Source organism: Asparagus officinalis, chromosome 1 (genome assembly GCF_001876935.1).
Source record: "Asparagus officinalis chromosome 1, Aspof.V1, whole genome shotgun sequence".
In the NCBI taxonomy this organism is placed as follows: Eukaryota; Viridiplantae; Streptophyta; class Magnoliopsida; order Asparagales; family Asparagaceae; genus Asparagus; species Asparagus officinalis.
Genome location: NC_033794.1, coordinates 88,644,772 through 88,658,726, shown reverse-complemented (window position 1 = coordinate 88,658,726; position 13,955 = coordinate 88,644,772). Strand labels below are relative to the sequence as shown.

Sequence of the window (13,955 nt, the reverse complement as noted above, 5' to 3'; positions counted from 1 at the left end):
TTACCTTATTTCTTGGATATTTGGATCTTTTTGACAAAAAAATGTTTAATTTAAGTGAGAGTTTTAAATCGTGTACATAACACAATTCTCCTTGCTGCAGTTATGCTTGTTTCTCATTAATATTTCAATGTGGTTGTTCCTAAAAGTGTAGCCTATGAGCGTAGCGGAGAGCAGAGCAGAGCAAAATAACATACCAATTTACATGAACTGCGCGAGTTGCATATGTCCATATATATATATATATGCCTCTTTTTGCATATTATTATTATTAATTTAGTTATGAATTATATGACAGATAATCAACAGTCGATTTGAAAAAAAAGGGAACAAATTTGCTAACATAAAAGTTCTTCTTGCAGGCTTTCGCATGGGACTACCGCTCATCCCTCCATATAATAATCAAAACACAGTGGGTTCGAAAATATTGCAAGGAGTAAATTATGCATCCGCTGCGTCTGGAATTCTTAATGAAACAGGAACTCTATTTGTACATAAGGGGAGTTTATGTCCGTTAAATTCTCCCTTTAATCATGCTATCCGATGAAAATTCATTCGTGCGTTGTGCTGTGTTGTTAACAAGGACAATTATTCCCGCTGGACGAACAAATCCAAAATTTTGGGAAGACGTTGGAAGAATTAAACTCTCTCCTGGGAGGAGATGTTGGAGATTACCTCAAGAATTCTCTGTACTTTGTTTGTGTTGGCAACAATGACTATCTCAACAACTACCTGCTCCCTCTCTCTAATAAACCTAAGAAATACACGCCTGAAACTTTTGCTGACCTACTCCTGCATCATTTCAACAGGCAACTCAAGGTAAACGTACAGCGTGGCTACTATTCCGAACTACTCCTGCATCATTTCAACAGGCAACTCAAGGTAAACGTACAGCGTGGCTACTATTCCGAACGGCTCTATTTCTTATGGAAAAATATTGATTAGTAAACGACGCGCATATCTCAATTAAAGGGTATCTTTTTTTCCTATAAATATTATTAATTATTAAAAAAAATATAAGTTGTGTTTATTTCAGGATTTGTATAATTTAAGAGGGAGGAAATTTTTAATCACTGGCCTCGGACCTCTTGGGTGCATCCCGGAGCAGATAGGGAACTCGGGGAATACGTTGTCATGTGTTGAGTCAACGAACCACTTGGCATCAGTCTTCAACTCCAAACTCAAGGCAATGCTCGACCATGTCATGTGTTGAGTCAACGAACCACTTGGCATCAGTCTTCAACTCCAAACTCAAGGCAATGCTCGACCAGTTGAATATTGATCTCGATTCTTCAACTCCAAACTCAAGGCAATGCTCGACCAGTTGAATATTGATCTCGATGGCTCGTACTTCCTCTATTGGGATACATATTCTTCAACCTTAGACGTTATCACTAATTATTCAAGCTATGGTGCTCTTTTTTATTTTTCTTTCCATGGGAAATTGATATAGTTTGTTGAAAGATCATGAAACTACACTGAAAAATTTTCTACATGCAATGCAACTAGACTCGAGATTTGCTTATGCTCATACACTATGCAGCCATGAGTATGACTTCTATTCTCTTGCATTATTTCATTATAGTTTTCCTGTATACAATAAGACATTTGTTTTATACTATCAGGCTGTTTAAAAAACAGTATCGGCTTCTACCTTGGCGGAGGCAGATCAGAGGCCTCACAATATAGCGTCACGGAGCTCCTATTGAATATTGACGCCTTAAGCCTATTTTGGGTGATTTAGGTATGCCTAAGGACCCTGTTCATCATATTAGCCACCTTGACCGTATGCGTGTGTTGTTGAAATTGAGTATGCCTATTTTGGGTGAATTGGGTATTCCTAAGGACCATGTTCCTCACAATATATATATATAGTGTGCGCGTGTACGCGTATTACGTGTACCCCTACTGGTACATGTAACACTACACGTTTCCATGCAAGTTAGGTTCGAACAAACTTCATTCGTCTTTGGAGACTCTAAAGAGCTAGCCATATGTAAACTTATGTAGTTTAGTTACTTTAGTAGGTAGGATGTGTCTGCGTATGCTCATTCAAGTTCTGGTGTATGAATATGTGCATGCGTAAGTGTGTTTTAACATACATACTTGTTTCAACTTCATCATGTCTAGCATCAATTTTTGAATTGTAAACAATTGTATTGATTTTTCCGATAATGGCTTATTGAATATCTTTGTTCAGATCATGTCATTCATATACCAACGAGCTAATATGTAAAACTACATTATGATGGTTGTAAGAAAAAGACTAAATAGTTAGAATAACAATGTTATCTATGATATTTCAAAGGATCCAATATAGTTCTTTGATATGCAAGTACTAATTATGCAATAAAAAATAAATGAGAGCTAAATTTATAAAAAGGTTGTTGCCAGTGGTCATCGAAATGTTTAATTAGATCATTAAGTTGCTTAGTTGGTGAGCATGCATTTCCTTCCCTCAAACTTCTCATCATAATAGAAAACCGTGTTCAAGTTAACCTCACTGGTCCAACATGTTGTCTTAATAAAAAAAATACTAATTACAGCCCTCCCTAACCATTGGAAGATGGGCTTCATGTAGAGCATTGAGTGCTTAAGAGCTTCTATATATGAATAAACCTGTTATGCTATGAAGCACGGACACACAGAATATGAACCCGTGTTGTGTCGTGTCCGTGTAGGACACAAGTGTCGAACAAACATATCCTATGTATTTTTTAGGATTTGCCTTGTTTCGGCATGTCGGATGACCGTGTCGGATCAATGTCCGTCATACATAATTGTTATGTACTTTAATTACTGTGATAGCTTTGATCCGCAAACCTATAAAATGTATTACACTTATATATGCTAACAAATTAAAATTCATTCTTTCATAACATAGAATTTTTGGTCTATGTTTTGATATTGAGATATTACTGGAAAATTATGTCGACTATGTCTTTTACTTTGTAGGTCCAGGTCATGTGTGCAGTAACTATTTTGGAACAAAGCCACCATCCCTTGATATAGTGAGGATATTCAATTTTAGTAATGAAGTATGCCGCAGGTACAGTCCAGCATCCCTTATCCCTTGATATAGTGAGGATATTCAATTTTAGTAATGAAGTATGCCGCAGGTACAGTCCAGCATCCCTTTTACATGCTCTAACCGCATAACAATCGAAGGCCGCAGGTACAGTCCAGCATCCCTTTTACATGCTCTAACCGCATAACAATCGAAGAGGAAAATTATACACAAACGAGGATATGTATTTTCATCAGTCTACTTATTGAAGTACTGATGCTTATTGATGCAGGATTCTTCAAGCACCATTTTCTTTACAACTGCATTATAATGCCTGTAATATGTTCTTTTTGCCATGTTCTTCTGATGGAGTTGATGACACACATCAGAGCACTACTACCTTAGTGCAAAAAAAATACCTGCAGGAAGGAAGGCATCATCAGATAACAAAAAATCATGGAAAGATAAAGGCTTTACTAGGTAGAAAATTAGGATAAAATATCTTTAAACAAGATTTTATTGACTGATTGTTACAGTGTTGCATTTTTTTTCCTTTTCATCTTGTAGCTTGATAGTTGCTGCACCAGAAATGGATGTGGAGAGTATAATTGAAGATTTGCTACCAATTTTATCATATTATGCACCTTTTGCAATTTATCATCAATACCTTCAGGTGTGTTATGTCAACCTCAAGTTGGGAACTACAATCTACTTTTGCTATAGGTTCAGAAAATTGCACGATTTGAATAAAATGAATGTCTGCGGTGACAAGACACCATTGTTTTTCAAATGTGAATACTCATAGCAAATTGCATTTTAACATTTTGATGGGTTCAAGTACCACTTGCATTTTAACATTTTGATAGTAGCATCTACACGTTGATGGGTAAGATTCACAAGAGCCTTAATATTCCTGCTAAGGACATGTTCTACTTTGGTATTGCATTGGACTTGAAGCCTCCAGCAGCTGATGTTGCTGCTATCAAGGTACTGCATTCATATTTTTCTGTAAGGTCTGTCCTTTCCCTTTCTTATTTCATATGCCTAAGGTTATCTGAAATGTTGAGATCTATTAAGTTTTAAATTTATTCACGTACTTGTATGGCCTAAACTATTTTCAAGTCCAAGTTAGATAAAAACTATAGTGTTTAATATGTATTTATTCATCTTCCCGTCTTTTTTATTTTCAAGTCCAAGTTAGATAAAAACTATAGTGTTTAATATGTATTTATTCATCTTCCCGTCTTTTTTAGAGAAAAATAAGGCAAGGTGACCTATTCTTTGAAATTATATTAAAATATAAAAAATTTACAAGAGGGATGCAAACATAACTTAAAAAGTCCCATATACAAAAGTTTATATAACAGTTATAACAAGATAGGGAGCGAACAAATCATCATAGTCACTCACCACAAGCTAAGATATAACAGTTGATAGTTCCCCCTTAATTTAGACATGGAATTTTGAAGCCTTCGAACAAAAGCATCACCTGAACATCAGCCATCATAATACTTTACAGAATAAAACCAAATAAAGAAAAAAATAAAAAAAAATAAAAAAAAGAAGAAGAAGAATAAGAAGAAGAAGCAAGGCTTAAATTGTATTGGCAGCCACTAAACCTTCTTCACCCTTTCTACAATTAGCAATTATTTTTTAGTTTTCCCCCTTAACTTCAAAGAGCCATGATGTAGAAGACTCTCATTTACTACCAAAAAAACTAAAAATTGCAAACAATTAGAAATCATTTTTGAGCTTCCCCCATTAACTTCGAAGAGCCATAATGTAGAATTCTCTCATTTAGAACTAATAATGGGTGATAGAGTATGATTCTGGACATTTTAGCCAATTATGGACACATGATTAAGCAAATTATGGGGTTTATAAAATACATTCTACTATAGAAACAATGAAACTAAGGCAGTAAACTATTCAATGAATTAATTCTTCATCATTAAATGCATGTATTTTTTGTGCTTTTTTATTTATGACCTAATAACATTTATATATAAATCTAATCGGTATTGTTTAAATTATAATGATGAAGGTGCAACAAGGTCTCAATTGGCTTGGCCAGATGCTTGGGCTTTTGGACAATCTTCTGGAAAGCAGACTTTCGAAATAATATTGAATACAACCCATTCTTAAAGAAAGCGACGGCTACCCTCTAACGTTGTATTACTCGTCTCAAATGTAACATTAATCATTCAGTTTAGTAGCTTTAGTGAGTCATCGAGTGAAACATTTGTACTGAGAGCATGACTCATAATGCATGTATAATGTTTGGACGATTACATCACAGTGAAAGAAACTGCATAAATACATAGGGAAACAGTTCATTGTTGGTAGATGTCGGCTGTTTGCCTTCTTAACTTGTAATTATTTTACATTCTTATAAGTTTCTCTCAAACGGTCAAATGTGTTCCTTTTAATGTAAATCTAATCGGTATTGTTTTCTGCAACGAAAATTCAATTATGATAAATTAATGTGAGCCCTTAACCATCTTACAAATTTGCATTGCCCCTCCCAATCAATCAATCAATATAATTTAATTGTTCAAATGTTGAATGTTTAGATTATGTCTATATGTTTTATCCATTACTTACATTCCATATTTTTATAACAAAACATTATAAATAAAATTATAAATTTAAAACATAAAATGAAAACTTTACCATGTGTATTGCACGTGCAATCCAACTAGTATTAAACAAATCTGCAGGGCTGAAACTAGTTTTTCCCATACGCTTCATTTTCTTTTAAGTTTTTTTTTTTTTTTTTTTTTTTTCTTTTTCCCCTTCCTTTTCCCCTACACCATGCATTAGCAATTCTCGGTGCGTACTCCTGCCTCCACTGAACATCTCTCAGATTTAAGTATCCCGTAAAAGCCCACTTTGTGTTCTAATGGCCCATTACCGGACCACCAAATTCTTTCACTCAAAACCCCATTATACCCCTACTCCTTCCATCAGCCAACCCTACAACCCAAAATCCCCCAATCCTCCTTATCCCTCTCGGTAATTAGTAGGAGGAAAAAAAAAAACCTAACTACGAAAAAAAAAAAGAATTCGATTAAACTTCATTCCATCTTTCGATCTCGAGAAAGAGAGGGAAAATGAGCGGGAGCGGGAGCGGGAAGAAGGTGGTGGAGACGGCGGCGAAGGCCGCGAGGTCTATGATCGATTGGGACGGCATGGCCAAGGCTCTCATCACCGACGAGGCTCGCAAGGAGTTCGCTAACCTCCGTCGATCCTTCGACGAGGTTAACAATGATCTGCAGACTAAGTTCAGTCAGGTAATCGATCGGATCTAGGGTTAGGCTTTCGATCAGGAGGTGATTTTTTGGATGATGTCGCGTAGTTTTCCTGATTGTTCGTTCTGACGAGTAATTGCGGTTCTTTAATTTGAAGAAACGGTAGATAGAGCAGATTATTGTTGTCTATTTTTGGCTGTATTATGAAAGAATATTCTGCTTCATTCTGGATTGGGGAGTTAATTTGAAATTTGGTGAGGAATCATTCATCCATCGGGAAATGGAGACACTTTTCGTTGTTCTCCACTATATGATGATCAAAATTAGTCGACTTTGTTCTGAAACTTTAATACGAAGAAGCTATTGAAGAGATCAGGTTGCCATTTGCCAAGATGTTTATAATATCACTGCATACAATCAGCTAGTGTAATCTGTTAGGAATATCAATAGTTTGGTGGTGTCAAAAAGGAATTATTGTTTGACTTGGTTTTAACCAGACTTCTAGTTGTTTTCAGTTTATTCGCTTCTAATTTTTGATATGGTGGAACTTGAAGAAAATATGAAAATGTTGGGTTTGTTTAGTTTGAATTACTAATTATTGGAATATTGAATAAGGGTGATAACCAACGAACTTCTGGAGTATCAAAGGGTGAAGCTTGAAATGAGACCTTTAGAAGTAACTCTTCTAGTCAGTTGTTTTTATCTTTTCATTTTTTTTTCTTTTTTTTTTGTTCTTTCATGTTATCCTCTTTTTTCTTGCGTTACACATAGTTCATAGAATTTGGAAGGTGCTTTTCTTCTGTGAGACATTGCTTCTGTGAGACATTGCTTGGTGGTTTCTCGAATGGTATAATCAGTTTTGTTGTCTATTTACAATTAAGCTAATGGTATTCATGTTTGTGTTTATTATCTAGGAACCTCAACCAATCGACTGGGAGTATTACAGAAAAGGAATCGGCTCCCGTCTGGTTGATATGTACAAAGAAGCTTATGATAGTATGTTCTCTTATGTTTTCATATTGATGCTTCTTGTGTTGTTAAGACATTGTTTTAAATGTCCCTCACATATCCAACAAATCATCCGATGTATCTGTTTACAGCGGTTGCCTCAAAACCACATGGTCAGAATATCCTTTACTGCTTTCTGGCAAATTTTGGGTGAGGCGATATGTCCCCGATGTGGCCCGATATATTGGCTGATATGTCCTTTTATATGGCTTTCCTCCAAAGAAATAGAGTTCTACATTATTTCTTTAATTTCCTTTAGCAAAATTCCAGTCTTATGAAGTTTGTTAGTGAATTCTAGTAGGCTTTTCTCCCTAATTGAGTTTCTACTAGTGATCCTAAACATATATTATTTGAATGTTGTATGCATAGATTTTGTTAAGTATGTTCATATTACATTTTAGCATGTATACACACACACACACACACACACACACATACATACATATATGGATATGTGCACCTCATTTGATATGGAACTCCGATATTTACTACATTATCCCTATTATTTTCCCTGATATCTGGGATTTTGGCCATCCGATATTTTCCTCATCCGATATTTAAAATCTTGTGTTAAGATCAAGGTGAGATATGACACAACTAATACAGTGTAAATTATTTATAATACTTAGATAGTTAAACATGCTTGTAGAGACTTTGTCGCTCTATAATTAGCTCATGAATATTACATACAAAATCTTATACGTTCTTGGTCTTGATATTTTCTTCTATGAGAGATACATGGATAGAGTTGTGTAAATGCTTATTGTATGAAGCATAAGGAGTCACATCCTTTTCCATTTTGGCAAATAACTAGTATCTTTGGACTTAAGTGAAGAATATATCTTCTATGTTATCCATTTAATTGTTGAAAGTCAATGTGCAGTAATGCACAACTTTCTAAATTTAATCTTTAAGTTCACAAAACATCATGCATCTCAATAACAAATTAACAATTGTTGTAAATCTGTAGCCTAGAATATCATTATTATTTTCATGTTGCGAGGTAAAAATAATTTATTCATATTTTCCCTTTTTGAATTTCTTTTGAAGCATGCAAATATACATAATGGAGGATGCAAATATATATCATTATGGTTCAAGCTCTTAGAACAAGAAATGACAGTAGAATTACCCTAAATAGAATATTGTTATTATTGACGGAAGTTCAAGCTCTTAGAACAAGAAATGACAGTAGAATTACCCTAAATAGAATATTGTTATTATTGACGGAATTATAAAAATGTTGCTTGTAATGTATGCTTGTTGAGCTGGGTTAAGATCAGTGGTATTATATATTTCCTAGATAAACTTTTAATTGAAGATGGCAAATTGTGAGTAATGAGGAAATTTTCTTGGAAACCTTTAGTTCATGAAGAAGACCAGTGTTATTATTTTCATGTTGCAAGGTAAAAATAATTGATTCATATTTTCCCTTTTTGAATTTCTTTTGGAGCATGCAAATATACATAATGGAGGATGCAAATATATATCATTATGGTTCAAGCTCTTAGAACAAGAAATGACAGTAGAATTACCCTAAATAGAATATTGTTATTATTGACGGAAGTTCAAGCTCTTAGAACAAGAAATGACAGTAGAATTACCCTAAATAGAATATTGTTATTATTGACGGAAATATAAAAATGTTGCTTGTAATTTATGCTTGTTGAGCTGGGTTAAGATCAGTGGTATTATATATTTCCTAGATAAACTTTTAATTGAAGATGGCAAATTGTGAGCAATGAGGAAATTTTCTTGGAAACCTTTAGTTCATGAAGAAGACCAAACATTAGAAGCTAGTATAATTAGGTCACTTCAACGTTGTGGGCTTTATGTACATTAACTTTTAATTAGATTCTTACAAGGATGTGCCAACATACAATACTCATTTGTGGAGGCATGACAAAGGCCTCCCATGGTAAGCAGTGGACTCAAGTTTCTGGTAGTGGTAAGTGGTTCACTGCATGATTAATAATTAAAAAAATTACAATTGTCCCTGATGAGTTTTTAGATTTTGAGAAAAGTACATACTTGCATTATTAGTAACACTATCAAATACATCATTAGTAAAACTGTCAAATACAGAATTGCACCTTGATTACTTCAACTCATAAGGTCCTTAATATATAAGAAACCCATTGGAGGAAAGTGGTGTCACGTGACATATCACGTGGCACCCACGTCCTCTAAGGTGGATCCGCCCTTGCTGATAAAGTTAGAAGTCTTGTTAAAATGCGTTAAAATTCTAGTGTCCATTTAGCTAAATGTTTTTCTTGCTTTAAGAACACCATGCTATGATGTTGTTTTAAATGGGAAGTGTTCTCAAAACAGTCCAAATGTGTTCTCAAAATGCCACCCATCTTTCTATAAAACAAATTCTACCAACCTATCACTAAGTGCTAGCTCCAAACCCTAGGACCGCCACCGCGAACACTGCCACTGTTGCAGCCACCTTCGCCATCACCATGCCATTGCTGCTGCATGCCGTTGTACCTTGGAAGTTCTACCCTTACCGATGAACCGATGAACTAAAAAAAACGTGAAAATAGAAATAAAAATGATGAACTAGAGAAAACTAAAGAAAAGGGGAGGAAAAAATCAAACTTACCAATCATTGTCTACCAAAAGTTTTCAAGTTAGGAAACATCACATAAAAATAGAAATTAGGGCAAGATTGAGATTGACACAAATATAGGGAAAACTCAAAACCATCATAAAAACAAATAATTAAAGCTTAATTTACAGTAAAATTGTGCAAAATAGAGGAAGGGACGAGAGAAAGAGAACCATAAGAAGAGGAGAGAGCTAGGGATAGAGATTAGATTGTAGAGGAAGAAAAGGAGAGTACCTTTTGATCTCATGAGATCTCAAGAATGGTGGCTTGACAGCATCGAGATCACTCGGTGACTTCACCGGTGGTGACCGTGCAAAGGTGGTGAGATGCAATGGGTGGAGAGCGGATGCGGATAATGAGTCCTTGTTTTGGGGAGAGAATAAAAAACGGAATCAAAAAACTTAAAACACAATTTAGGTGTTTTGGGAAAACCAATGTGTTTTGGGCTTTCTAAGTTTCAGGCCCAAAGAATCGAACCAGTTACCAGACACTTCTGATTTCATTATTGGCAAAAATAAAATAGAAACTGAGGAAACACCTTGGTTCCCAAACAGACAACTAGTTTTGGAAAAAAATTATTGTTGTATTTAATGCTTGGGTTGTGCTGTCATTTGGACTTCTATTTACTTACATCAATTACTAGTTTCTTATTCCTATCTTGATTAAAGACCACAAGGATAGCAAGTTATATTGCTTAGATTTGTGAAAAAAAGTCCAAGCAGCGTAAATGTGGAGATATCATGTGCTCATATATGAAACAATGCATTTTATGGGAGAGGGAACTGGGTGATATTTAACAACAGAGACTGAATTTTTGTTAGAGGGAATGTGATGGAGAATATACTTTACCTTTACCCAAATGCTCACAAGCATTATGGAAAGGAAGCCTTTATACATGGAGGCCTGATTTTTGTTTAGAATTGTCATAGAAGGCAAAGGGAAGTCTTAAAGTGGCATGAAGTTGCCTTGAGGTTGCTATTATTGGCATGGGTTCGACATTTGGAATTATTTTTAAGGGGACACAGAATTTGGGAAAATTCTGGATGGTTTGGATTTTATGCAGAAAGAGTTTGTAAACTAAAATATATAACGAAAAGAAAATAACTGGTTTATATTAGGGCTACGCATATCTATTGGTGGCTTGGTTTCTTGTTCATATGCATTATTATATGGTTCCTTGATTAATTTGCATGTTTTGAATTGTTTGTTCTTTGTTGTAAGACCAAGTAATGTGAGGAAAAATGTTTCTTTCCTGGCTCTTTACTTGATACTAGTTAAGTGGATCATTTTCAGGAATTTCTCTTTCCTATCAAATAGTTTGTTACTGAAATGAAGATCCTAAATTGGCTCTATAGACGCTATTTAGCAGTGGACTTTGTGCCTAGGCCCTGAGGTTTTTATAGTGGATACTGGGTAGTGGGCAGGGAGTAGTAGGTAGTTTAGTAGGTATTATTGGTAACATATAGTCTCAATAGATAGCAAGAACTTGAGGTACTCATTATGGAGATACTCTGTCCCAGCCAACTTTGAATATTCTCATGTTCTCGCATGTAAATGCAGCATATACATGGTAATCTGAAGCAATATTAAAATGAGTTGAATTAGAAATAAAACATTTAAATATCTTAATAATATTTTAACAAATATCTTCACCGTTCTTATATCCTTCATATCAAGGATAAAATATCAGGAAGGATTGGGTTTAGCTGTCCGGAGTTCTAACTTAAATGTTTTTTGGGTTGACGACTTTGAACAAAGATTCACCAAAATATCAAGAACATTGCCGGTCTTTCACTAATGTATCTTCTACGGATTGCAACAGTTCACAGCTATGCCTGCATAGAATGTATTTCAATAGTCTTCTAGCTTTTACGTTTTGTGTCTGTGTGTGTTACCTAAATCATAATGTATACTATAATCCATCAAGGAATTTTATGTATGTACGAGTCCGTCTTAGAAATATTTACTTCACAAGTATCATTTCCACGTTGAGCCAGTTTGATCTTGGTCATGGTTGTTATGAGTCTCGTGAGTTGCGACACTTGAATGCTTGTCACTTATTTTTTAGGTTTTCAATGTAGGAGGTAAAGATTTTTTTTCCCATTCTTTTTTCTTTCCTTGTGCGTATGATCTGGCATGTATTGATGAAAATATGCTTGGCTTGTCTGGCAGCTGACAAAGACATCATTATGTTCTTTACATTATGTTACCTTGAAATATACGCCTTGGTGCGGTCAAATACCACCCCAACTGATTCAAGTGTACCTGCTAGCTTGTAGATGATGAAAATATAAAATTTGCTACTGCAAATACACTGTAAAGATGGCTTGCAGTTCAGTACTTAATAATATTTTATGGACATGTTTTTATAGTTGGGTATCTCTTTCGTAGTGAGGAGCTTGCAGTAGTTGTCGTGTAACTGTCAAATGTTAAACGAGATTCCTAGCTCATTTAACCAAGTCAATTCAGACTATGCAGTGTTAGTTTTCTTTCTTTGATATCGTCAACAATATATCTCATGCAAATGGTAACACAATGGACTAGTTACTGTTTAGAATCTTTTATGTTGGTGGTGTGAATATCAAGACTAACTGTACCCTGTCAAGTGATAAGGTGATTAAATATCTATTGGTGGTTTCGTACGTTTTTGTTAACAGCATTTTTGTGTGTTATTGATGATGTAATTTAGTACCACTGATTCTCGTGGTTTTGGTTTGATTCTAGTCATCTCATCATGTGAATGGACTTGTTTTCTAAAACTCTTTAATCCCAATTTATTAACTTGATGGATTTGATATAAACCTTGAGTTCTACTGAATTTCTCATTCTGTATCTGCTTCATCTGCCTGAATCATGTTCAGCCATTTCTTTAGCTTTCTGTCTCTTTGGGCTAAATAAGCACCATCTATTTTTCAGGCATCAAGATCCCAAAGTATGTTGACACTGTGACTCCTGAGTACAAACCCAAGTTTGATGCTTTGGTGAGACTTTTCTGTTCCTCTTCTATAATTGTTGAAATTAGTATCCTTTGGTTCTGTTTTGATATGCTAGACGTTCAACCTGAAAGCTTGCTACCCCCCCCCAAACCCCCCCCCCCTCCTTTTTCTGCATGTGCAGTTGGTGGAGCTGAAAGAAGCCGAGCAACAATCGCTGAAAGAGTCAGAAAGATTGGAGAAGGAAATTGCTGAAGTTCAAGAAATGAAGGTGATAACATTGTGATAAAAATCCTAGAATTGCGTAGTATGATTTTTTTTAAAGGTATTATTCTATAACTCCTTTTTGCTTGGGCTCATTAATTTTTTTTATGCTTGTGCAGAAAAAGATCAGCACCATGACAGCAGATGAGTACTTTGCAAAGCACCCTGAGCTCAAAAAGAAGTTCGACGATGAAATACGAAATGACTATTGGGGTTACTAAACACTGGAGTTCTTTACTTGTCGCCTTGTAATCTTTGGCGCTTCCAATAAAATTTTCCCTCTTCACTTTGTACTAGTGGTGACTGTTGTTTAGCTCTCGCTGGCGGACTATTTGGAAGTTTTGCTTCATTGTTTATGTTATACCTCATCCAGCGTTGGGGCTCCCTGACGTTGAATTCCTGCTTAAAATGCAAGTTGTGTTTCTCAACATCTTTCTCTGTTTACTGAGAAGGAAATAAGATATGCAAGAACCACTATAACATGTTTTACTCTGTTGGTTGTATGGAAAGTGATGCTATGTTCCGCCGAAATTTGATGTCTGATGATTTTATGAGAGCCTCTCGTCGGCCTCATTTGGGTTTAACCCCTCGTTTTAACCGAACGTAAATTTAGTTCACCTCCTCAGGCTGGGGGTAAGAGCAGTAACAGTAGAAAAATTGAAAACGATATTTTCTTAATTTGTTCTTTGTGCTTTGTTAACTGACTCAAACTTATCGAAAGACAATTGTTTACCAAATTCGTTCTTTGATAGGATGATAGTGTGAGATGGGATATACCGTGTAAAGTGAAAGTTATAGATAAAACTTCAAAATTTTTGTTAATTTATGTTGGAACAAGTTCTTTGCTAATGATATGTAATTTTAGTTCTTTTTATTTCCCT

The 13,955-nt window shown here is 35.1% G+C and overlaps 1 protein-coding gene across 1 annotated transcript; it reads left to right on the top strand.

The window, feature by feature from the left end:
• LOC109827439 (ATP synthase subunit d, mitochondrial-like) lies at nt 6,003–13,566 on the top strand. Its single transcript, XM_020394452.1, has 5 exons — nt 6,003–6,297; nt 7,170–7,251; nt 12,794–12,858; nt 12,995–13,081; nt 13,194–13,566. The coding sequence occupies exons 1-5, from the start codon at nt 6,118–6,120 to the stop codon at nt 13,293–13,295; spliced, it is 516 nt and encodes a 171-aa protein (XP_020250041.1). The 5' UTR covers nt 6,003–6,117; the 3' UTR covers nt 13,296–13,566.